At 38.4% G+C, this 27,494-nt stretch overlaps 1 protein-coding gene across 3 annotated transcripts in view; it reads left to right on the top strand.

Moving 5' to 3' along the window:
* Positions 1 to 27,494, top strand: part of LOC126376490 (dipeptidyl aminopeptidase-like protein 6) — a 211,034-nt gene that overhangs the window by 59,481 nt on the left and 124,059 nt on the right. For 2 of the 3 annotated variants that reach the window (XM_050023914.1, XM_050023912.1), the window contains exon 3: positions 20,395 to 20,608. In XM_050023914.1, the coding sequence (XP_049879871.1) occupies positions 20,395 to 20,608 (214 nt within the window). The remainder of the gene's footprint in view (positions 1 to 20,394; positions 20,609 to 27,494) is intronic. The other variant, XM_050023913.1, reaches the window with a different exon arrangement.

The raw sequence follows: 27,494 nt of genomic DNA, 5'->3' as shown, positions 1-27,494 counted from the left end.
ACCTTATAAATTTACCTTTGTAATTCTTTTTCCTTTAATAACACTGGCATCTTTGTAAAATTTACCTTCGATCTCTTGTAATTTTAAATTAATTTGAATTTTAAAGACATTTTTGAGGTTTGCTAGGTAGCGTAGCTTATATCCACGAAAACATAGATATAACCTCGTAAGAATCGGATTTCCAGACACAATAGTTAAACAACGGGATTTGGATTTCAAAAGGCATCTGGTTCTTAGGAGGATAAGTAGAGATAAGTTAGCCATAAGAACTTTTCTAAGTATATCAGCAATCAGCTAGCAAAACGCCTCACAAGGAACACACTTGTATTATTTTTCGCTCTTTAGAATCACATATAGTCATACATCGAGATAACATACACCACTAAACCACCCAACTAAATCACATCGGGAAATTAGCAACTTACGGCTACTTGAAACTTAGATACTAATAATTATTTTGATTCTTTGTGGCTTACTTTTCTGTTGCTTGGACTTGTGGTCACAATCATAAGCAAGTAGTCGTAACATTTGGCGGTTCAATAATAACCCTGGCACCAGGGATGATGAGAAAGTAATAACATAAGCAGCGAAAATGGAAATAAAACCTCAAAACCCATAAGATAAAAGAAGATCATAAGCGAAAACTACTCACGCATCAAAGCACTTGGACTCCGTGATGAGCCAGAATGTGTTGAGGATGACAGCGCTGCAGATGTAGGTGTTGTTCTTTAACAATGACGCAGCAAACGGGTACTTAGCGATGTTGGTCACTGACGCACCTATGTGTTCTAGACTGCCGTTATCGTCCAAATCTTTATCTCCAGCTGAAAGAAGAAACCTAGGGTCAGATGTATATTTCCAAAGAATTAGACAGGTTTTTGAGAAAAAGAAGATTTGAAGTGGAAAAATTTAGAAGTTAGGTATGAAGCAAGGAAAAGGGTATTTTAGTTGGTTTTTTTTAAATAATACTGGTGACCATTAATTTTGAAACACATTTAAGTACTAAATAATAATAAAAAAAATAATAATAAAAATATTTTTTCTCCAAAATGCGGTTTCAGTGATACGAGTAGCTTAGAAAATATGGTGTATTTATTTATATTTTTAACCTATACTTTTGTCGTCCTCCTTATCATCTATGTCTTGGTCTCGGTCACCTCCTGGAAAAGAAGAAAAGACCAAGATGAGGATAGGCATAAGAAGATGTTCAGACACACAACAGATTGGAATAAATAGATCAAGAATCAAATACCTACTTAAAAATTATATCGCAAAATCTTAGCGATAGTCGATGTTCAGAATGTTTCAACATTCTATCTTTGACGTCCGTTTTGATTAGCTTGTCGTAACAATTTATGTGCTGAGTAAAAAATTTCACTCTTTGTCTTTGGCAACTATTTTTTTAGAATTTAATTGATCTGTTAACAGTATTAGATTTTCTTATCTATATTGTTAAACTAAATCTATCTATATTTGTCATCATAACTTTGCCTTTTGTTTTGTCTTCGGGAAAATCCTTGAAAGCTACTTTGTCTCTAGCATCAAGAAAATCGGAAATAAGTATACTTAATATATGAGCGACCACATTCTACTTGAAGCACATTTCTAAAAGTAAGTACCTCCACTCACCATTATGCCCTTGCACGCAATCCACATAAGACATACGACTACACAGCATTGTTGAAAAATGTAACGACTGACTCGAAAAACATCTACAGAATGACATTCTTACAACCATTTCAATATTTTTGATGGGTTTACTCTACCTAGGTTTGAACTGCTAACGTTGACAAATCGTCTAAATCATTTTCGTTTTGTTGTGACTGGATCTGGATTGTATAGTTTGGATTTGGAAACTGAGTGGTTTGGTTTGTAAATAATATTTTGTTCTATTTCAAATTCTATTGTCACTGTTTGGCTTTATGAGATTGTGTAGGATAATGTAGCGTATACAAAATACTCTCACAAGTTTTATTGGTGAATTTTTTCAACAAGTTCACAATAATAAGGATCACAAAGTCATTTTATGATATGTCCCCACCAGGATTCGAACCCCGGGGCCTCCGGATTGTGAGCCCAACGCTCAACCACTGGACCACGGAGGCAGTTAGCAAGCCGTGATAAAATCTTATCTTAAATAGGAATCTTATAATCCACTTCAGGATCGAACCGACAGAATTACAATCCAATTTAGTACGTAAAGATACTTAAATCGTTTACACAGACAATATTCTTAATCGGATTGGTCTTGACTTGAACCCTATGGGTCCGTTAGAAAGCTTATTTTAGTTAAACTAAGGACAGTTAATAAGTTAATTGCTACAGACGACAGCCAGCGTGAGAAATTGAATCAAAACTTTAGATTGTTGGTAGGCACTTGTCGATTGGATGGATACCTATATAATGCGGAGAGAAAAGCGATAACGCTATGCGCAAAGCTTAGCACGCTTTTCGAAGGTTGATGGTAGGGCTGGCAGAGAAAAACCTAGAAGGACATACATTGACCAAATTGGAGATGTCCTTGGGTTTATTGAAGCAAGCAAGATTGGAAAGAGAAGTGTGACAGGATCGAAGCAAATGGAATTCCACAGTCTCCGTTTACACCGGTAGGAAATAGGCGTGACTTTATATATGTGTATGTACGTTACACTTATATAATTGAAACCTTAAAATGAAGCAAAAGCTACATAACGCCATTTTGAATTAACATCACATCACGCTTGTATTCTCAAAGGGGTAGGTCATCATCACTAATCTAAGAGCCTCGCTCTTGTCGGTGTAGCATTCTCCATGCTACTTTTTAGGGAAAAATATGGCAATGGTTTCCCTCTTGCCTTCCGCCCTTGCCTTTTTGGTTTTGCTCTTTTTTTGAAAGGGTAGATAGTTGTATGTTGTTGTGTTGTTGTGTGTTGTTGTTGTTGTTGTGTGTGTTGTAGTTGTTGTGTTGTTGTTGTTGGTTGTGTTGTGTTGTTGTTGTGTGTTGGGTGTTGTTGTTGTTGTGTTATCGACAAGAGCGCAGCTCTTAAATAGAGAGAGTGAGATAGTTGTATATAGTATATATACCCTCTTCACGCCAGCTATGTTTAAGTCCCATGTAATAGGACGCGGGCTTACTGCCATTAACCGGACACAAATCCCGCAAACTACACGATGTCAATTATTTATGATCTAAACATGAATTCAAAAGTCGAATTCAAAATTCTTTCTGAAACTGACACAATAACTACAAATTACCTTCGAGGTGTGGTCATAAAAAAGCAAGTGGGTCAAATAGGGAAATTCAAATTAGGTCCGCTGCGCATTACTTCAGCCAATTTGAATCGCTCGAACTGTTTAACCATTACAAGACGTAACAGAGTAACATAATCGAGTATAGTAACGTTATGCTCAAAATTGAATGTTGCATTCTTACACAAAAGGTGACTGAGGTAAACGCTACCGCTTAAAACTACGCACATAACCTAAGAACCACAATTGTTATCGCCACAGAACTCAGCTATTCTCAAACTAGGATCAATTTGTTTGTTGACTAGACGAAAACTTATTTGAATAATACACTTGTGGGTATTTTCACTGTCACAAAGAAGCCCAGGTTTTTTCCGGAACTCGAACAAATATCCAAATCTAAATCATGCAAATCTCCAAACAGCAACACCATGCAAATTATACCTGTAAAACTACCTATGCAATATTTACTGACACCTAATACCGGTGGCCAGTCTCATTAACGCAAATACTATCAAAAAAGAAAGAAAAAATAGAAGAAGAAGAAAAGAAGAAGTAGTAGAAGTTAAAAGATTCTAGAACATTTTTGCGTTAATGGTAATGATATTGACTTTGTGTTCGTAAAACTATCCTCGTCCTTTAAGTGGACTCAAGCAAGTGTTGAATGCAGACATCTATAGAACTGGGGGGTTAAAATGGGCAAGCAATATACGCACTTACTTTTATATGCGCAAATATCAAATTGCAATATTGCTTTCTTACATGAATTGCTTCGATGTGGCCATTTTAACCCCCCTGATATTGAAGAGTAAACCATATACACAGTTAACAGCCAAAACCTGCCTATAACTACATCTAAATATAAGCACACACAACATCTGGAGTGTTATGTATTATTAGAACGAGCTCTAATCGGGTTTTCGCGTCAATAAACACGGTTGGAGAACGCTGCGCTAATACCAGAGCTATATTGTTAGGACAGACATTCCAGTGCGAGCGAGTAGCGAAATCAGGAGCAACTTTAAATCACTCTTTCGAATCATTTGTAAGAGTTACAAATGAGGAAGAAGGCACAAGCCGGTCACTCCATACAAAAATCTCATTCTCACGCTTCGATTGAGACAAAGAGTCCTCGCGCTCCCTTTTACTCTTTAGTGAGACAGAGGATGAGGTCGGTGCCCGAGACAAGTTGGTGCAGAGCGGAAAATTACTGCTCTAATATAAGGGTAATTTTGGGATAAAATAAGCGTTGAAAATGAAATGGAATCTTGCTCTCTCTACAATCAACAATCTAATGAAAGACAAGCCTACTCTAATATAAACAAAGTGACCAGCTAACATAATAACGTCGTACTTACATCAGACTAAATTGCTGCGGTTGTTCTACACTAAGAAAATTATATTAGGAGAAACCTTTGAAAGAGGGAAAATGATTGCACTTAAATACGTAACCTACACGAAAAGCGAACGTCAGGGCCACTTATGTAGTATCGCATATCTTAATCAAATAATGCCTTCACGTAAAAATATTTTTTTTTTCACGTACACTATGTACATGGTACGGACATTAAATTATATCGTCTTCAACTGAATTGGAGGTGGTAGCCCCGCGACAGAGCATCACATGTTTGTACGGATTTTGTACTTAAATAAGAGAGAATAGATAAGAGAAAGAGAGAGAGAGTTAATTTCGGTAAACGCACTCATACCGCGCATTCACTATGGTATCTATACGCAGCTCTAGGATGTTCCGGATGTTTTTGGTATTATCAAATCTAGGAAAGTTTTAAAATTAACAAAAATCTCTCGCAGTCGGACGCACCCTTGCTTTATCGTTCTATTGTCACTAATTGCTATTTGTTTCTCCAGCAAATATGCATATCCACGCGCTTTGATTGTCTACTAACAAATAATTCTAGGGTTTCTTGTATGTTTGCTTGTTTCTATTTGCAATAACACGTTCAATTACTTATGAGAAAACAAAAACAAATCCATTCGGTTTCTTACGCCGTTCCGTTTGACAACGCGTCACATGTTTCTAATTCGTAAATACTATCTAAATAACGGCGTCCGTGGTTCAGTGGATGAGCGTCACGATCCAGAGGTCCTGGGTTCGAATACCGATGGGGAAAATCAGATATTAGGAAAAAATAATTTGTAGCCCTGGTTTACAATACAATACAATACAAATACACTTTATTGCACCAAAATAAAAATAAATAATTACAAAATGTCTCTTAACTAAGTACATGGCAAATGGCGGCCTTATCGCTTAAAGCGATTTCTTCCAGACAACCATAAGGTGAGTAAAAAATTTAAAAAAATAATAATTGAAAGATTGCTGGTTTAGTTAGATTAGGTTAGGCCTTTTGCTGCTCAATATTTACCCTGACACCAGGGTTGATGAGATTAGTAATGCACCTCATTACCCACACGATGGAAGAAGTAGTTCGTAAATGTATTTCGTGACTTCAAACTGAACCTTACAGGGGTCTGATTCGCACTTGGCTCCTTTTTCTTTTCGCATTTCGTTATGACGAAGCTGTTCCTTTGTTTTTTACTTCTTTATTGCGAAATATAATTTTGCCTGAGTCAGCCTTGCGGAGACATTTATCTTCGCCTCATGACACTCAACGCTTTTCCATTTAAAAAACAGGATCAGATCATAAATTCCATAAAAGATTACTTCTAAGAATCTTTAGCTAGAAAAACGATCATCGTCGAAAGTCGTTTATCATTTCTTTTAACTTTATGAAAATCTCATAGGTGTCAGAGAGGTTTGGGAACTTATGTTGCCGACCCTATACGCTCGGCAAATCCTTCAACAGTTCTCTGAAAATGTTTTGAAGTAAACTTGTAGTCTTGTATACGAAGCACGTTTCGGGATCGAATTAAACGCAGTTCCGACAGAATTGGGTGAGACTTTATGAGGGTACAACAAATTCACACCACCCTTCTGAGTCCGGATCATAAATGTGATAGCGTCAAAATAGTTTTTTGTTGCAATATTGTGGAGTAAACATACGTAATTCTTGAAGGATAATATGTAGTTGCAGATATTTTATGGAAATTTGACCAATGACTCGGATTATTGTAAACTCTCTTACTGTACCTGCCTGGATGATTCGTGTTTTATGATATGACAAGCCAAATAAGTGACCAAAATCCATCGTACTTTAAATCGAGAATTTTTCATCATATTTCTCGCGTAATACCAGTATCGTAAACAATTTTTGAAATCAAGCTATACAGTGCGGTATTTCCCATTTTCATAGGCCCCTGGATGCATGACCTCATTAATGACAGTGTATTCCTACTTTCATTCTTCTTCTTCGATTGTGTGGGTTGTGAGGTGGATTACCAACCCCATCAACCCTGGTGTCAGGGTTATTATTGAGGCTCCTGACATGGCTCATGTAACGACTGCTTACTTACATCGGTATATGGTAGCCTGGACCAACAGCTTATCGCTCCTTCTGAAGCACGGATCATCTTACTTTCGGACAATGAGGTGATCAGTCTGTAATGTCCTAACCAAACTAGCGATCACAAAGTGATTTTTGTGATATGTCCCCGAGATTTGAACCCGGGACCTCTGGATCCTACTTTCATTTAGAATTTAAGACCTTCAACGCGGCTGACTTAATACCTTTCTGAATCTTAATCCAGAATATCCCTAAAATTTCCCTACAAACTCCTCAGGGTGTTTCAATAGAAGACTCACCAGACTCTCCCGTATCGTTCTCCTCCTCGCTGTCGAGCTTGCCCCGGATTTGCGCAGTCGCAACCAACAGCAGCACACAACACCGCCACATCGCACGTTCCTTGTGTTACTGTTCCTAGCCATTGTTGCAACAACCGATGTTGTATAATGTAGACTTGCTAATCGGTGGATAGGGTAAATTCGTTTTTTGGTCAGACTTTTTTATGGTGAACCAACTAGGTAAGCTTATGTCAATCACATACCATTGTCTAAAAAGCGTGTTGCCTAAACCGGGAGTATACGTATTTAATATATCATACACCCAAAGGTTGCCTGAAAGAGATTGCTATTTAGCAACCCCTGCCTATTACATTCCTGCTATTTCTTATTTGTTTTGTAATTTTGTATTATGTTAAAGAACTGTGCCGTGGTAGCCCAGATGGTAGAACGCTTGCCTCTCACTATGAGGTCGCATGATCGAATCCCATCAAGGGCCTAAACCAATGATTTTAGAATTTTTTTCCGAATTCATGTTTGGATTATAAATGATTATCACGTGCTCAGCGGTGAAGAAAAACATCATGACGAAACCCACTTTCTTGATAGGATTCGGAGGTATGTGACCTGACCTGTTGGGCTCAACCCCGTTGGGGTAAAAAACTGGACCTGTCAAATTTTCAGGATAGGTAAGCGGACCCTGTGAAAACGGGATAACGCTATAGAGATGATGACTGTTTGATGGTGACCACCTTATACTGAAGAATTCAAGAATAGAATCCCGTTGAATGATATTTCCTCTAAGCCTTAGTTCCTCTAAGCCTTAGTGGATCATCTTTATTTATTTGTTACACTAGCGTCTAATGGTATTATGCTAATTACAAATGTCCACCTATAGATTTCAATAGTTTCTCGATACCGTAGAGTAAATAAATGAGCAGAAAAAAAACTGCTGTCCAAAATTCATGTCGGAATACGATTACGTTCCATTTAGGAGCACCTAAGCCCCATAGTTGATCTTCAATATTAAATTTACCAATTCATAACATTTAATTTGATATTCAGAGATCCTAGTACCTAGTTACTTCGCCTCTGACGGGGTGTCACAGGAAATTTAATATCAAGCGGATCCCGTTTTGTATACTATTGATGAGGTATCATCATCATCAATTTAAGAGCCACGCTCTTATCGGTGCAGTATTTTCCATGCTACTTGTTTAGGGAAAAATAGGGCAGTGGTTTCCCTCTTGCCTTTCGCCCCGCAGTACTCTGTCTGACGGGAGTGGGATGGCGCCCATAGTAGTCTATTACAAAACCATACTAGGACTCCTGACCTCCGTCTCTGAATATTAATGACAGTTACTGCTGCCCTTTGTCAGGTTCCAGGTTACAGTCCCTGTCACCAGGGACTACTACTATCTACTCTATAATAATATCAGAAGTCAGAACTACATATTGCAAAGGTATAAATCTGAAGGTATGACATTTAAAGTAAACGCTACCAATATTGGAACAACACAAATCATTGTTCGGTTATATTGTGATTCCAAACGGCATTTTTGTTCGCAAAAACGTTAAATCCGCCAATAAATCAACAGAAATGTTTCTATCATTCGAATGAATCAAGGAAAAATTTGAAATATTACACAATTTGAACTAGGCTCTGTCTCTTATACGTAGGCGTATCTATGCATCACACACGCCTACATGTACAATCAAGGAGAAAAAGTCCAGTCACTGAGCCCATCGATTTTTTTTTTTTTAAGAACGTCTAGAGCCCTGTGCCGAGGTTTTTCTTGCAGCTTCTTTTCCCCGGCTATACAGGTTGTGAGAAGCTGCAGTAGTTTTAGGCGGATGAGACGTTCGTTATGTAAAAATTGACGATTCAAAGTGTAACTATGAATTTGAATTGAATTTGTAAAAAGTGATTAAATTATGAACCATTAGTTGTCACAGTTATAAAATTTATGTTTTTGTAGGTGTTTTTTGTTTATTAAAGAAACGACATGTAACCATTTTATCACCTTTTTGTATTTTATGTGTCCTCGAAAAGAAATTGATTTGATTTGATTTGCATTCGCAATTATGATATTACGAAAGTATCGCTCATGATTCCATCGTGAAGGTACGATAAGTTGCAAAAGTCCAATCAGTTTCTTGCAAAGTAATAAATTAACTGGTTACACTTAAGACCTCTTAAATAACAATGTTGTGATGTGTTCGGCCTGTATGCAGACGTACAAATATACATAAAAATAATAATAAAGAAATGGTACATTGAAAAGAAGATTATTGCACTTAAAGTAATTTTCTTAATTTTATCTTCAATCTCTTGTGATCGACTCATTTTATGAGATGCGCCCGTAATCTTTCATTAATAAAGTTTATCATGCTCATGTGTATTTTTTTGGAATGCAAGAGTTTTTTAGAAAGATAGTCTTCTAACGATTTTGGCTCCCAAATGTGTGTTGTCTTGCGTCGACTTTTTAACCGTAGTAAAAAAATTGTAGATACATAATTTTCTTTCTGCTTCTTTCAGAAGACGAATAAATAGGCTAGTTTCCGACTATTCAAATCAGTTATTCTTTACTAAATGTCAAAACATGAAATTATTATGGAATTTGTATGAAAAAGCTTACTGTGACATCATAGAAAAACGTGATAAAATGTCGGACTTTTATTATTATGTTTTTTTTATTTAAATTCATAAATAAGTTAAATAGTTAAAAGAAAATGTTTTTCATTAGTTTTAGATCTGTCTTTATTTAATAATCAGAATTTCATAATTTAGTACACGTACACGATCCAAATATAAAACTATGTTTCCGGAGACAAAAACACTTTTACTGTAAATAATAATTGGCAATTCTAAACTTCGCATCGCTCAGCGTTTTCCTAGCTGGTGGGCGGATGTTTTCATATCAACCTTTATGTTTGTGTCAACATCGATATGCTAGTAGCTGTAAGCAGCTCCTTGCTTTCCACTACCCTTCGACGAAGGCAAACATTTTGTAAGAAATAAAAGATAGACCTCGTAGTGATGGTTGAAGTTTATACTAATTTTCTGGTGGAGATCTAAACGAAAGCTTATTCCACCACTTTGCTGCAATGTGGATTTATCTGTTCAAAATTAAAGCAAAAATTTGAGCGTATCAAATAGTCTAATCTAATCCTACAAGATCCCACTACTGGGCAAAGACCTCCCCTTCTTCTTTCCAGTTTTCGCTATCCTGTGCGTACTCCAACAAACCCGTTCGGACCGGTCAGGTGTATCAAATGGTTAAGAAATAGAAATACTCTTAAGAAAGATATAAGATCCATCATAAGATTCTATTTTAGTTCTAAGTATCCTACAATTCTGTCTGCCGTCGTCTGTTTTTCCGACTCGTTATAATCTGGGAGTCTTCAAGGCTAGAGTGAATAGGCATTTGCTAGGTGAGCGTGATTCATCCTAGACCACATCGTCATTTATCATTTTGAGATTGCGGCCAAACGCGAGCCTATTTTATTTAAAAAAAGTATTCTAATTACTAGCTTCTGCTTTGAAATGTATAATGTATATCTCACTAGTACACGGTAGCGCAACAGTATGCATTTGTATAAACGCTACCTTCATCTAGGACCCCGATACGGACCCCGCCGGCGTAGTCGACGTCTTCCCTCAATCAGCACTTATCACTATCAACCCACTAGGATCAATTAAATCTTTCAAATATTTTTCCTCTCAAAATAAAATCATTTAAGAATATTTTACTGACTGATGAAAGTTTGAATTACTTAAATAATGTTTTGTTTTATTTATTATTAACATAACATAAAATAAATAGCCTATATACGTCCCACTGCTGGGCACAGGCCTCCCCTCAATCAACCAGAGGGGATATGGAGCATAATCCACGATGCTGCTCCACTGCGGGATAGTGGAGGTATTTTTACGGCTAATAGCCGGGACCAACGGCTTAACGTGCCCTCCGAAGCAAGGAATCAACTTAATTTTTCAGACAATCAGGTGATTCAAGCCTGTAAAGTCCTTACTAAACAAAGGACAGTCTCACAAAGTGATATCGACAATGTACCCATCGGCAATCGCACCCGGACCTCCAGATCGTGAGCCTAATGCTCTAACCACTAGACCACTTATTTATCATTATGCCAATTTAATATTAGACACTTTATACCCTTATGTATCGCTTGGTATGACACACCGCGTGCTCAAACGATCAACCCACACATGTAGCTCTAACGATATAACAACACGAGGTATTGATCAGGGTTCCATCGCTCCATCAAATTGTGAACAGACTGATCTCGTCAACGGGGGCCAATGGCGTGTCACTAAACTTCTATGAAAGTACCCTCGCTGTAGCTGATAATTTTACGCAGTTCTGCACTGGTATCGTTGGATTAGTTGCGTATAATGAGGATTTGAAAATGAAAAGATTTTAATCAATATTTGGCGTTTAATTTTCTTTAAATTTAAGCTTAAAAAGTACTTAACGTGAAGAAAAGATTCGATTTTTTTTGGGTTTTTGATTTTAGTTCTGTACAATAAAGTATATTTGATTTGATTTGATTTGATTTGAAAAGATAGGTTCTTGACGATAGGATTCCAAGTCAAAAATTCGTAGTAAATGCTTTTGATTTTGCGTCTCTTCTGTTGGAGATAAACCTTGTAGGGATACCTATTCAGTATTTCCTGGCATAGAGTATTTTTTTTTTGTAATACCTACAACTTCGAAGATGTTATGTTTGATGTTATATTGTTTTTAGTTCCGGGTGTTTGCTAAGAAAATATATTTTTTAATTCTACAAAGGGAAAGAGGATATAAACGGTCGCATGGTAATCCTTTCTATTATAATAACAACACAATATAAGGCTATAACAAACAAAACAGTAGTATAGGTAAGCCTGACCGCAAAGGTTAAAACGGAACTTCAATAAAAAGAAAGTCATAGCAACCAAAGGGTACTTACGAGAATATTCCGATCGAACAGGGAAAGTCCAAGCCACAAGATACACCCTCAAGGGAAATAACTTTCAGGCGACTGTTAGTGAAAAACGTTCCAAAGTTCAGGTGATTTTAGTTGAGTCATAGAGTAAGGAATAATACTACGTTACATAAACTGCCTATATACGTCCCACTGCTGGGCACAGGCCTCCCCTCAATCAACCGGAGGGGGTATGGAGCATACTCCACCACGCTGCTCCACTGCGGGTTGGTGGAGGTGTTTTTACGGCTAATAGCCGGGACCAACGGCTTAACGTGCCCTCCGAAGCACGTGATCAACTTACTTTTTCGGACAATCAGGTGATTCAAGCCTGAAAAGTCCTTACCAAACAAAGGACAGTCTCACAAAGTGATTTCGACAATGTCCCCATCGGGAATCGAACCCGGACCTCCAGATCTTGAGCCTAACGCTCTAACCACTAGACCACGGAGGCTGGCAGCATAATACTACGTATAGAACGGCAACTCTCCGCTCCCCACCAGCGGCTGAGCTAGGTTTACCTCACATAGCACCAAAATATGTTCGGGGGTTAAATTTTATTTTATACAATAACAACTCATAAGCAACACAAATAAGCTCCTGACTATATAACAACTGTGGTAGTCAGAGGCACATCCATCGCAAGATGAACTGAGAGTACGTACCACAACTCACCGAGCTCTCTGTTAGAAGAACGTGATAGGTGAGACGTATCGTCGTCTATATATTATTAATTTTACTTTATTGGCATTGTTTTAGCCGTTGTTCCCGGGATACCGGGATGAGGAGCTCGGTGGCGCAGCGGTTAACGCGCTCGGTCTGCGATTGTTGAAGTTAAGCGACTTTCGCAAAGGCCGGTCATAGGATGGGTGACCACAGAAAAAAAAAGTATTCATCTCGAGCTCCTCCGTGCTTCGGAAGGCACGTTAAGTCGTTGGTCCCGGCTGCATTAGCAGTCGTTAATAACCACCAATCCGCACTGGGCCCGCGTGGTGGTTTAAGGCCCGATCTCCCTATCCATCCGTAGGGAAGGCCCGTGCCCCGGCAGTGGGGACGTTAATGGGCTGGTGATGATGATGATGATGATGATGATGATCCCGGGATACTAGCCCGAATACCTCCACCAACCCGCAGTGGAGCAGCGTGATGAAGTATGATCTATACCCCATACCCCCTCCGGTTGATTGAGGGGAGGCCTGTGCCCAGCAGTGGGACATGTATAGACTGTTTCATATATATGTTATGTATGATATTTTAAAATGATAGTTGATTTTATAATTAATTTAGCCAAAAGGTAAGGTTCCTGATCGTATTCGACTAGGCTAGTATGATAGTTGCCTTATGTAACAAAATATAACAATTCATTTTTTTCTTGAAAATTTATAACTGTAATAAGTCATCATCATCAACAGCCTATATACGTCCCACTGCTGGGCACAGGCCTCCCCTCAATCAACCGGAGGGGGTATGGAGCATACTCCACCACGCTGCTCCAATGCGGATTGGTGGAGGTGTTTTTACGGCTAATAGCCGGGACCAACGGCTTAACGTGCCCACTGTAATAAGTACTTAATACTTAATTAATGAAAAATGGCCTCCGTGGTCCAATGGTTTGAGAAAGATGATCCGTGCTTCGGAAGGCACGTTAATCCGTTGATCCCGGTTACTTACTTACTGATGTAAGTGAGTAATCGTTACATGAGCCATATCAGGGGCCTTTGGTGGCTCAATAGTAACCCTGACACCAGGGTTGACGAGGTTGGTAATTCACCTCACAACCCAAACGATAGAAGAAGAAGAAGAAGACTTAATTAACTTTATGAAAAATTCTCTGTTTGATTACACTGTTAGATTACATTTAGTGCATTGTATACTTTTTAAATTGATTCAATAAAGTCAATGTAAAACCCGAATTCATTAATAACATTGGCATGCCAGACGAATCGCCAAATTATATATTATAGGTTCTTGCTTACACGCTCAGGTATTCTCACCCTGAACTGACCTTTCTAACACCTTTCCAAAAATAAATTATCACGAAATGGGCCCAAACGAATTTTCATTAACCAAATAAGCCACTTTTCACTGAATCTATTTCACGTTAATAATTTCAGTCAATATATTTAGCAAATAAAACCGGTTGAAATTGGTTTTGGTCGCGTTATATTTTTAGCTGGAATTGTTTGTGCGTGTTCGGAATAGGTCCGCGTTGAGTGAGGATGTTTTGTGCGAAAAGGTAGGAACTCGAATTGGATGACCGTAGAGATGTGATTCCAGTGAAGTCACTGCTGTAGTGTTTTTTTTTTGGAAGAAGCATGAGAGTAATATTGGCACTGCGAATCCTCGAGTTGACAGTTGACATCTAACGTCAAACGAGAGGATACGTTTACAGTACGTGAGTTACTAGGAATGAGGTCTTTTGTAGGGATAGTTTTTTATATAAGAAGGTACATACATACATACATAAACTCACACCCATGTTCCCCAAAGGGGTGGGCAGAGCCACTAATAATTAGAAGACTATTTGCAGCCACTTTTGATACATAGTCCTAAGATGGATAATGATGAACCGTATGGTGATAGGGGATCAGCCTATCGCCCGTATAGATTCATCATTTTTGGTAGGACGCTTTCTCTTTGGAGGAAAGACAGCAGAACACATTCCATGTTTTTTTCTTTACTCCCAGTTCAGCAGAGGAGGAGGATATAAGTAGGTCCTAATTTAAAATCAGAAACATCATGGCGCAAAACTTATTTATAAAGAGCTTTATTACCCATCCTTTAGGCAGATAGACCAAAGTACCAGGAAGAACAATTTGAAAAAGGAGAGCAGCAGTGTCTTTACTACTAAAGAGTTTTTACAAGTTTTAAACATTTCCATTTTGGGAACATTTCCGAGAACAGGAAACTATTGAATGGATACCACAGACTCTAATTATTTATCTGTATTTAGTTAGAAAGAATTTCGACCGAAGAAACCCCGATTATATTAATTAAGTACCTATAATGAGGGAAACACCTTTAAATAAATATAAAATAAAATTGTTTATTTCAGAATTGAATTCCATAATTTTATAAATGTGCCTTTTATATTCTATTTCAGTTATATTTAAAATAAAATGAAGAATATTACATGTAAATAAAATTAAATTTACGCTACCTGTAATAAAATAAATATTTCGGATTTTACGCATAAAAGACAAATATTTTGTGTAAAATTTCACGTCCCACAGTCCTACAGGTCATTTAGTATGTCAAACAAAAAGTTATAAGCTATATAGCCTCGGGGTAGCTCGGGAGAGCGTTTAGGAGGCATCAAAAGGGTAACTTGTTAGGGTAAGCACCATTAGAGCATAAAGTGTCATTGAGATAGCCACTGCGTCAGTCTGGCGGGATATTGGACGTGATCATCTATAACAATACAGGGCATTAGTGACACCGTACTGAATACTGAGATCCATACTTTTGCTGCGGAAAATTTTACTTGATATTAAATCAGAATCTCAAGACGAAACCACCTCAGTGTCTCAAGACGAAAGTCTTAGACCAGTGCGTGTTGCCAGTGATGACCTACGGCAGTGAGACGTGGCCGCTTACGGGTCCTATGGGTTTCGTGAGGAGGCTCGGTGTCGCTCAGCGGGCAATGGAGAGAGCTATGCTCGGCATTTCCCTGCTCGATCGAATCAGAAATGAGGAGATCCGCAGGAGAAATAAAGTCACCGACATAGCTCGGAGAATTGCAAAGCTGAAGTGGCAGTGGGCAGGACACATAGCGAGGAGAACCGATGGCCGCTGGGGCGGAAAGGTTCTAGAATGGCGACCACGTGTCGGACGACGCTCAGTGGGTAGGCCCGCTACAAGGTGGACCGACGATCTGGTGAAGGTCGCGGGAAGCCGTTGGATGCGGGCAGCGCAGGGCCGATCGTCGTGGAGATCCTTGGGGGAGGCCTATGCCCAACATTGGGCGTCGTACGGCTGATGATGATGATGAAATCAGAATCATGGTCTGAATCATCCACCAAAGTTTCCATTGCGGCCTCACTAGCACCATGTGATAATCGGGCGCTTGCGCCATTTTTAATTATTTACGGCCACCGTGATCTAGTGGTTAGTTAGTAGGAAGTCCCGAATTTGATTCATGGTGGGGGACGTATCACTAAAATGTACATTTAAGTACATAATCCGTACATTTCATTTGGATAAATGCGATACTACAAAGGCGGTCCTGACGTTCACAAATTTTTGTGAAAGAGGATAAAAATATGCGCGAAAGGAGCATTCTCACTTGCGCACCCGTCTACATACCTAATTAGGTAGGCACGTAAAAAACCTTAAGGAAATTGACAAATCGACGTTTGTCCGAAAGTAAGAGGTCCGTGTTTCGGGAGGGAAAGCACGTTAAGCCCTTGGTCTCTGTTACTACCTCTACAATACAATACAAAAACGCCTTATTGCACATATAAACACAACACTAAAAACAATACTCCTTACTTCCTTACTACTTACTGAAGTAAGCTCGAAGGCGTTATATGAGCCAGGCCTTTGGTGGCTCAATAATAACTCTGACATCAGGATTGATGAGGTTGGTGGATGACCGAACCACACAGAAGAAGAAAAGCAAGAAAGTTTATACCTAAATAACTTTAATAAAGTTTTCGTCAAAGTCAAATAATAATCAGATGAGATTGTGGTCAAATTTTTATGCTTGCCTATCAAAAATAACATAAAAAGAAAATAAAAACATAGTGACAGATAACTTACGTTTGGACCTAAATAATTTTACGTAAATGTATAATCCAGGTTTGGGTCTGCAGACATGACAAATCTACCGCGATTAGTCTCAGGTATAAGTTAAAACCTGAGATTTAAGTAAATAAATCCTTAGAAATGTTTTTTAGAAATACGCACCTTGTTTGTTAAAACAAGGCGAATAAATAATTTAAAAAACCGGGACCAATGGCTTATCGTCCCTTCCGAAGCACGGATCATCTTACTTTTTGGACAATCAGGTGATCAGCCTGTAATGTCCTAACCAAACTAGGGATCACAAAGTGATTTTTGTGATATGTCCCCACCAGGATTTGAACCCGGGACCTTCGGATCGTGAGCCCAACGCTCAGCCACTGGACGACCGAGGCCGTTACTAGGTACTAAATTACGACGAAATTAACGCCATATTTTGAACTACCAATTTGAAGTGCACTAAATTTGAAGCAATAATCGTTTACTTTAAAATTCAAATCAGGATGTTTTTAGGAGTCATAATAATCTGGATTATACCATAATGTAAAACGATCAAACTACGTCCCTCACGAATTCTGGATAAGATGAGTTCATTTAATAAATTGACTAGATTTATACCTCATTATGTTGCCTTTAAAAACTCTTCTGTCATTCTCGTTAACATATTTTGAGACTTAGATTTGAATAGCTTAGACTAATATTATACCTCTATAAAAGTTGCTATGCAATTACGTATTCATACATACTTTTTGAATTTGTCTATGTAGTCTCTTAAGAAATTTTAAAATTGATCTCGGTAAGTTCGTCTAAGTCAACTCCATCAGATCTTCACACAGTCTTATTCGTAATTACCGGTCCTATTTGGAATATAACTAACAAACCTTTACATAAAATAGAACACATTCTTATTATTGAGTAATTCACCTCACAACCCACACGATAAGAAGAAGAAGATTGAGTAATTATATCAATAGGTAGTAATATTCGTATGTTATCAAAGTGGGGACTAAGTACTTCGAGTCAATTAATAAATAAATAAATTAGTAAGTATGAGACAACACTATATACTCCTGCCTGCGAACTTTTGTTGAAATAATGTTCAAGAGAATTGCTGAAGTTCTAATGTTATTAATGTTCTAATGTTATAAATTCATATAACAACATTGTGTATTCATTGAAATTTTAATATGTATTGTATATTTGTTGAATGAAAGGTACCTAAGGTATACTAAATCCCAATGTACCTAATCTACACAGAGATCTTGTAGGTTGCGAATGATTTGTTTAAAATTTATATTATGTAACGTACTTACATGTGTTTACCTAATAATTTCTAGGAAATGACTCGGAAAACTCATGTAAAAAATAATGCAGATATAAAATATTTGCGTATAGCCCCATAAACGTAAAATTAAGCGCTAACCGCATCGCGCCGTTATCGTCGAGGCAGCGTTTACGCGGGAAACAGCCGCCATTTTGGCGCGAAAACGTTTTTCGGACCGCCATATTGTCCTATTAGGTGCTAGCGAAAAATTAGTGGCCGGGAATATTTTTTGCTTGTTTTCTTCTTTGAGTCTGTAGTGGATACTTTGTAAATGACTCGGATAAAAAAGTTATACAGAAGTCTGTTTTTTTTTGTAAAATTTTATTTGGTTTTTTTGAAAAATTCATTTAATTTAAGTAGTAAGTACTTCATCATCATCAGCCGTATGACGCCCACTGCTGGGCATAGGCCTCCCCCAAGGATCTCCACGACTCCGCAGTAAGTACTTATAGAGTAAAAATTGACTAAAGTTTTTTTACTCCATAGCACAGAATAAGGAATAATACTTAGTATAGAACAGCAACTGTCCGCTCCCCACCTGCGGCAGAGCTAAGTTTACCTCACCCCCTCGGACACAGATGCGCGTGTACGTTAACGTCATTGTGTAGTGTCTGCGTACAACGAGGTTTTTTGTATGAAGTGTCCGGGGTGTGTCCATAGTATTCTTACAGAAATGCTAATCATAACAGTAAAACCGCATGCAGATTCATTCAGTGGTTCTCGAGATAAACTTGGACATCCAAAGCGTTTTTTATGTAGGTACCTATTGATATTTATTTATAATTTTTTGGCTACTTATTTTTCTATAGGTACTAGTTTTGAAAACAGTCGAGTACATGGTATCTACGTAAATAGTCCTGAACGAAATCACTATAATGCTCGATAAAACGCGAAGCTTTCGAACTCCATAAATCATATTTCTCCCTACCCTCGTTTGATTTATTTTCGTATCTGTCACGAGGTGACTGAACAATACACACCTTTACACAGTCACTGGTCATTGTTACTAAACGTGTAGGTAACCAATATCATTCACATGTACAATAGATGACAGGGAAGGATATACTATAGACAGGTACCAAAAGTCAATTTTAGATTTGTAAGTGTAGATTTAATGTTATGAAAAGTTCATTGACAGAATATTTATCATGCCTTTCACGTCATTAAAAGTGACAAAGAGAATATATGAGCTCTTTACCAAAATAGATTGTCTATATGGACTGGTCATAAGATTTATTTTACCATCTTAGTATTTAATACCGTGATCGCCGTGGTAATTGAAAGAACGGTTGGTTCTCATTGTGAGATCGTAGGCTCAAATCCAGCACGTGTCCAAACCTATAAATTTAGAAAAGAAAAATCGTATTCATGTTTGGATAAATGATTGTCATGCGCTCGATGGTGACGTCGTGAGGAAACCCTCATATACATTTAAGAAAGATAGAAACATTTATTATTTTGTTAAATTATTCCTGTAATTTTCTTATCTGCCGGGAAAGGGTACAGCCGTACAGATTACTTGCGTAGGTAACAAATAAAATATTATTTGAAGCATCTTTTGAATTTGTACACCGAAGTTACTCGTTTCAGAAAATTTTCAAATATTAATAAACCTAAATAAGATTCGTTGTCGAATATCGTTCAAATTTTGGTAACGAAGAACCGCCTACGCAGTTACAAAGATGGCTGTCGTCTCGTAATCCAATACTGATCAAAGTCAATACGTAGGTATTAAGTATAATAGGATTAAGTACTGTTTTCACGTTCCCTCATTGAAGATTACGTTGAGCCGTAATACAATTTGCTTGCGAGGCATTTGAATGGAATTGCATAGTTCGTTTTAACTCACATACGCATAAGGCCCCGTTTTAATCACAGCAACTATTTTCTTAGCATTACAAAACAGAACATCACTCCTATATCCCCGAAGGAGTTGGCGGAGGTGTAAAGAATACACAGCCTTCTCTATGACTATGTAACTATTTCTTTAAGTGTTCGCATTATTGATAGCCTTAAAGTCGTAAGACCGAATGTTCTTTTGAAATCCAAAACCCATTGTTTAACTATTGTATCTGGAAATCTTGGCGTTAAGACACACGTTTAAAATTGTTTCTGTAAAGAAAAAAATGCTGATAATCGATATGTGCATATAACACATTACTAGCGATTCGACCTGACTTCGCCTAGATATTTTTTTACCTTGAAATCACAAAGTGATTTTCGTGATGTATCCCCACCGGGATTTGAACCCGGGACCTCCGGATCGTGAGCCCTACGCTCGAACCATTGGACCACGAAGGCCGTATATAATCTTAGTTAGAGTTATCTATAAAATCATGACTATTTCCTGTCATATAAAAAAAAAACCTTGGCACGTAACGTAGATAATCTGACCGTGACCCCCTCGTTTCAGAAGCTGGTGGTGGGGGGTCCGAACCAGCGCAACTGGCGAGGGATCCTCATCGCACTGCTGGTCATCGTGTTGGTGTTGGCCCTGATCGTCACGTCGGTCGTGCTGTTGACCCCCCCGGATGAGGGCCCCCGCGTCCGGGGCCGCAGGCTCAAGGTCCAAGACTTGCTGAGTGACGACTTGGTGCCTGTGCGGTGGAACGGCAGCTGGATTTCTGGTGAGTTTTTGTTATTTGTAAACTTAAATATAAAATGTGTATTGCTTCTTTAAATTGCATTTTTCAGGCTAAATAATGACGTGACATGACATCACGCCTGTATCCTTGAAAGGGTAGGCAGAGGTGTACAGTACACCCACACCTCGCCAAACTAAACAATAGGTGGCCATAATGGTTTTCTTTCAAGTACCCTTAACATAGTAAAAACTGTGCCTCAAAATATGCCGCAAGATTCTGATATTGAAATTCATATAAAAAATAAAGTAATAAAAAAAAACGGAGTGTCAAATACCAAAAGCACTTGAAATTTACACTTACTGAAATACTCAAAACACAACCATGAAAGAAACCCAATCGTACCTAACAAACTTTTTATAGTAGGTAGGTTTCTCAGAAAACGTGTACCAAAGAGCATGCAGACCCATCCATTTTCCTGCCTTTACCCTACTCTGTGTGGGGTCGGCACAACATGTGTTCCTCTGCCATTCATCTCTGACAGTCGTATTCTCAACAGTCACACTTTTCACGCACATATTCTTCTTCACAGCCTCACACTTAACAGCCTCCGTGGTCTAGTGGTTAGAACGTTAGGCTCACGATCTGGAGGTCCGGGTTCGATTCTCGATGGGGACATTGTCGAAATCACTTTGTGAGACCTTTGTTTGGTAAGGACTTTTCAGGCTTGAATCACCTGATTGTCCGAAAAAGTAAGATGATTCCGTGCTTCTGAGGGCACGTTAAGTCGTTGGTCCCAGCTATTAGCCGTAAAAACACCTCCACCAACCCGCAGTGGAGCAGCGTGGTGGAGTATGCTCCATATCCCCTCCGGTTGATTGAGGGGAGAGGCCTGTGCCCAGCAGTGGGACGTATATAGGCAGTTTATACATTCTTCTTCACACAATCCATCCACATCCACACTTTCTTCGTCCCCTACCTCTACATCCATCCATATTCAGTCCCAACACTTCCCTCGTCATATGGCTTTCATCCTTCCTCATCACATGCCCATGCCATGCTAAGGTTAGCATACTACAACTGTAGCTCCTTAATTTCAAAAGCAAGCAGAGCCAATGAAACTAAAATAGATATTTACTGTACGGTCACGAGCATTAATATGTATACCTACACTTTGGTATCATGTCACATTAACTTTTTTGACAAATTGAACTGTAAGGCTCACTAAATGTCAAATATGTTAGTGCGACAGAGTCCTAAAGTGGGTACATTATATTGCTGTCTGCTTCATACAGTTGCCTTGGAACATACGCTTATGTGCCTCCATATACTCATACATACAGAAGCGATAGAAAAGAATGAACCTCACGCTAGGGATGGGAAATGTTACTCAATGAGGATAAAAACTAGAAGCTCAAATGTAGACGGCAGAATTGTTGAGTGTTCTTAAATTGTGACAGTTCTCCATCATCATCATCAGCCCATTACCGTCCCCACTGCAGGGGCACGGGCCTTCCCTATGGATGGATAGGGCCTTAAACCAACACGCGGGCCCAGTGCGGATTGATGGTTATTAACGACTGCTAATGCAGCCGGGACCAACGGCTTAACGTGCCTTCCGAAGCACGGAGGAGCTTGAGATGAAAACTTTTTTTTTTTGTGGTCACCCATCCTATGACCGGCCTTTGCGAAAGTTGCTTAACTTCAACAATCGCAGACCGAGCGCGTTTACCGCTGCGCCACCGAGCTCCTCCATAGACAACTGCTATAAAATGTGGAGCAACATGGAGTGTATCCCGTCAGACGGGTGAGTTATAAAAAAGTAAAGCAGCCTGTTGGAAAAAGGCAGTTTTGATTGAAAATAAGATGTTCAAAATCAAATCAAATATACTTTATTGCACAGAACAAAAAAAAAAGTTGTTCTAAGTTTTCTTCTTGCCGATCTTTAAGGAATAAATATAACACTATGATTTTGCAGTTAAAAGCTGTGTACATCCAAAACAATATACATCTAAATATATAAAAGGAGAAACTGACTGACTGACATATCAACGCACAGCCTAAACGGCTAAACGTAAGCACTTGAAATTTGTAAGGGACGTAGCTTAGGTACCGTAGAGGTGCATTAAGAAAGGAATTCCCGAAATTCCCCCGGGAACGGGAATTAGCGGGAAAATCCTTTTGTATGAAAAATATCTCTCTTTTATAACACGCCACGCGGGCGAAGTCGCGGCCAAAAGCTAGTAATACATAATTTGCTTACCCAAAATATAAGAACCCTCAACAGTAGCGTCGCCTGATGGGAGAAACAGGCAGTTTTTATCCTCATTGTTTGTTTATTGATTTCCTCTACCTTACGACCTCCGTGGTTCAGTTTTTGAGCTTTGAGCTCACGATGCTGAATACGGGACCTGTGTCGGGACCAAAAAGCTGTTGTTGTTGTTGTTCGAATCCCGATGGGGACGTTCACAAAAATCACTTTCAAATACAGGTTCATTTTAACATTACATAAAAATCAAGCTCGCCATTATATCCCAATTGGAGTAGTCAGAGGTACATCCATCGCAAGGTGAACTGAGCACACCTCACTGAGCTTTCTGTTCGACCAACGTGGTTGGTGGTGAGCCGTACCGCCATCTATGGTCGAGCCAGCTGCTGTTAGTGAAATGAAATTTTATTTAAAAACAAAGATACAAAAACAGTTCAAAATTAAAAAAAAATCAAAATTCAAATTCTTTATTACTTAGAAGCTATTGTGTGTGTATGTGTGTGTGTGTGTGTGTGTGTGTGTGTGTGTGTGTGTGTGTGTGTATATATCCTATCCTTTTATTGTGCTCTTTTTAGAAAAGCCTCTATTTGGTCATAGCTATTAAAACAATAACTTGCCAACCCTATTTAAGTTGAAAATTTAAAGTGGTCTTCAGTGTACGAAGGATGCGACAGAACGTGTGGTGTTTTACGAGACTGCCGCAGAAACACTTCTGATGGATAACGTCATTTTAGTTTAAACTTTAAAGCATAACAATAAAACCACATTTTTGAAGCTTTCACGTTTTAAAGGGGCACTGGGCTTCTGGCGCTAACAGATTTTTGGTATTCCATAAGCGCGTATGTGTGCGTAGTACATACCGATAAAATATATTACCTCTATAATGAATGATATAAGACAGAATTAGGGGAAGAATCCCAGTAGTCCTATTTTCCGATTTTTCGTTTTTTTTTTTTCAGTAAAATTATATCTACTGTACTATACATCCTTTGACTTCTTTATTTGTTAATACTAACGAAAATTGAAACAAAAATGTGTTAAACAGCTTTTCTTTGTTATTTGTTGTAGTAAGTGAATTGCATATACGATTAACAATTACCTTTTTTGTATTGAAGATTTAATTTGAACTAATTGGCCGAATAAAAGGGGACGAAAAAAAACCTGGGTAACAAATTTTTGTTTCAATTTCCGTAAATTTTAATAAATACTATAGGTAATAGCTATATGAACGCAGTATATCTACTACCTACCAATGTTCGCTTCGAATAAATTTTCATTAGCAAATTATATTAGCCTTAACAGCCTAAAGGCTCTATAATATCTTACGTCTAGGCACTCCCCATACACGTCTTCATACAAAAATCTCATTCATGCGTTAGTGCGAGCGAGACGCAGTCGGCGCGCCCTCCCCCTTACTCCTTAGCAGCTTACGTAAAGTAAGACCCAGAGGGGGTGAGGTAGACGCCCAGTGCGAATCGGCGTCGGGCGGAGAATGACTGTTCTTATTTTATTCTTTATTCTATGGTCTAGAGAAAGCCATTCACTTTACTATAATACCAAGTACGTTTATCCACAGGTATTATATTTTTTGCTCCAGTTGTTATGAAAACCGCTGGTTAGAAAAGCTTTCAGAAATGTTTACCCTGTTAATGGTTTCATGTTGGTGTGGAGTCAGCAGTGTTCTTGCATTAACTGTTTCAGGGGATAATTGGCTGAAAAGTGGGACGGAATCTAAATTTGCTGTGGGAATTTATGTTAGCTTAGTATTGCGGTAATGAATTGCGAATTGAAATCGAAAATGTGTTATGTGTTGCTTTTATTAGCTCACGACTATGTTCTTTGTCATTACGAATATGTCCAAGTGTAGTCTGGGCATAGAATAAGGAATACGGAACGGTAACTCTCCGCTTCCCACTAGCGGCTGAGCTAGGTTTACACCCCCCCACCCCACCACCCCCTACACCCCTATCGAACATAGTTTAGTCTTCAGTCATATGGGCGTCAGACGTCACACACATATATGCGCGTGTACGATAACGTCCATGTGTGGTGTCTCATGTCTTGTTCAAATGGGAGTTCCTCAAGGATCTATTTTGGGTCCGTTTCTTTTTTAAAACAACCGTTTCGTTTTCTTTTTTTTTCCAAATTGAAGATGTCCTTAGAAAAGGTTCAATACGACTACTCTGAACCGGCGTGCGTGTATGAAGCGATTGATGAATGTGGAGGAAGCAAGAGAAGTATGTCAGGATCGAAGCAAATGGTCTCTGCTTACCCCGGTGGGAAATAGGCGTGAGTTTATGTATGTATGTATGTATGTATAACATAACATAACATAACAAATACTTTATTGCACAAACAGGAAAAAACAAAATACAAAACAAAAGAGAAATAGAATTAGTACAATAGGCGGCCTTATTGCTAAGTAGCAATCTCTTCCAGGCAATCTTTAAGTATAGGAGATATTGAATATGTATGTATGTATGTTCTTTTTTTAGTGTACTTACATAAATGATTTACCTTATGAAGTACGTACAGTTCGTGTATGACACTTCTCTTTATAGACGAAACAAACAGCGCTGTGTCGCAGGTTCTAAGTTGGTTTACAGTAAATAAACTAGTCACTGACTGTATAATAAGTATATAAATATATCGGTAAATTGGTAACATAATGATAATTCGATGCAAAACGGGCTTCGACTATGTGACGTTTATGCAAATGCAGATTCGGAAATGAGCCTTGACGTTACATTTGGAAATTCAACATTATTTCCAAATACCTCATTTGAATAATTTAATACATGTTTCTGTTATTTCCAAAATTAGTCTTGGCTTTTGATGTCTTTTGTTTTTGGCAATATAATTAGACGTTCTTTTGTTCGGAAGAATAAGTCAAAATAAAGAAAAAATGTTGGATAGAACAATCAATGTGTGTATTTTTACGACCTCAGATATTATTTTATTATTTATAATAGTAGCTCTTCTTCTTATCGTGTGGGTTGTGAGGTGGAATACCAGGCTCATCAACCCTGGTGTCAGGGTTACTATTAAGCCGCCAAAGACTCCTCACACGACTGATGTAATGACTACTAAATTACATCAGTAAATAGTAACCGGGACCAACAGCTTAACGTGCCTTCCGAAGCACGGATCATCTTACTTTCGGACAATCAGGTGATCAGCCTGTAATGTCCTAAACAAACTAGGGATCACAAAGTGATTTTTGTGATATGTCCCCACTGGGATTCGAACCCGGGGCCTCCGGATCGTGAGTCCAATGCTCAACCACTGGGCCGTTTCTAATAGTAGGTATCTAGGTATGTATTCATAGTCCAACATGTCGCAGAAGACATAGTTCCTTACTCATTGACATTTCTATAATACAAGATGGCCGAAAATCTCCCATATTCTAAAATGTTCACTCAACTCTTTCTCCACTCGACTCGGCCTCAGCTGAGCATTTGGTATTTTAAGTTGACATTGGCCTCTGTGGTGGTGTGGTGTGGTGTGTGTGGTGGTGGGTGGTGGGGTTCATGTTTTTTTTTTAAATTATATAATAAACATATTACCTATTTCTAGACTAAAAACGTTTCCTAATCTCAATATGGGGTCTTAGCAATTTGGCTGGTACTTTGAAGAAAATGACTTGTAGGTATTTATGATAAGGCAAGTCGCGACGCGCGCGACATGTTATAATAACGTGTGATTTATCGCTGTCGGTAATTTGCCCATTTATCTTGCAGACTCAGTCTCGCGCAGGGGAGGAATGAGATATACATAATATATTTTCTTTAGACTTTTACATAATTTTAGACTGGCTTCTATTTTTGATTAACATTTTATACTTTGACCTAGTGTACATAACATAACTTACGCTCGACAACTATTACCCAATGGGGTAGACAAGAGGTACATCTATCGCAATATGAACTAACTATCTTCACCTCACCAAGCTTTCTATTAGACCAACGTGAAAGGTGGTGAGGCAATCTTCTATCGTGTGGGTTTTGAGGTGGATTACCAACCTCATCAACCCGTATCAGGGTTACTATTGAGCCGCCAAAGGCCCCTAACATGACTCATGTAACGACTACGTACATACATCAGTAGTAACCGGGACCAACGGCTTAATGTTCCTTCCGAAGCACGGATCGTGTTACTTTCGGAGAATCAGGTGATCAGCCTGTAATGTCCTAACCAAACTAGGGATCACAAAGTGCTTTGGGGGGTTGGAGCCGACGTTCCCCATTCCTGAAGCAAGCCGGTTAACCACAGTACCAAAGTGTTTTTTGTTTTTTTTTCAGTTATTTAGCTATTACATAAGCTCCTACTTGCGTCGTAAGTTACTTTCTACTTGTGTAAATATTTCATTTCACTAGAACATGATATAATTTATCTGTCTAAATCCGGTCCTGTCTTCAGTCACACATTATTGATACACAGGAGATGTCGTAGTTTTATCTCTCATATATAGAGAAAAGCCACAATCTAGCCGGTAATTTGGCACCTGGTGAAAATTTCTAGAATGTTCTAGTACATTATCTAAATATGTAAAAGAAAAAAATTCTAACGACTTTTGGAAAGTATTGTCATCAATATTTTTGATTTTATGTTTTCCGTCCAGAAACTTTTACTCAAGTTATCACAACAACACATTTCTCCAAG

This window comes from Pectinophora gossypiella, chromosome 21, assembly GCF_024362695.1.
Source record: "Pectinophora gossypiella chromosome 21, ilPecGoss1.1, whole genome shotgun sequence".
Taxonomy (NCBI): Eukaryota; Metazoa; Arthropoda; class Insecta; order Lepidoptera; family Gelechiidae; genus Pectinophora; species Pectinophora gossypiella.
The sequence above is the reverse complement of the archived record's forward strand: the minus strand, read 5'-3'. Positions and strand labels throughout refer to the sequence as shown.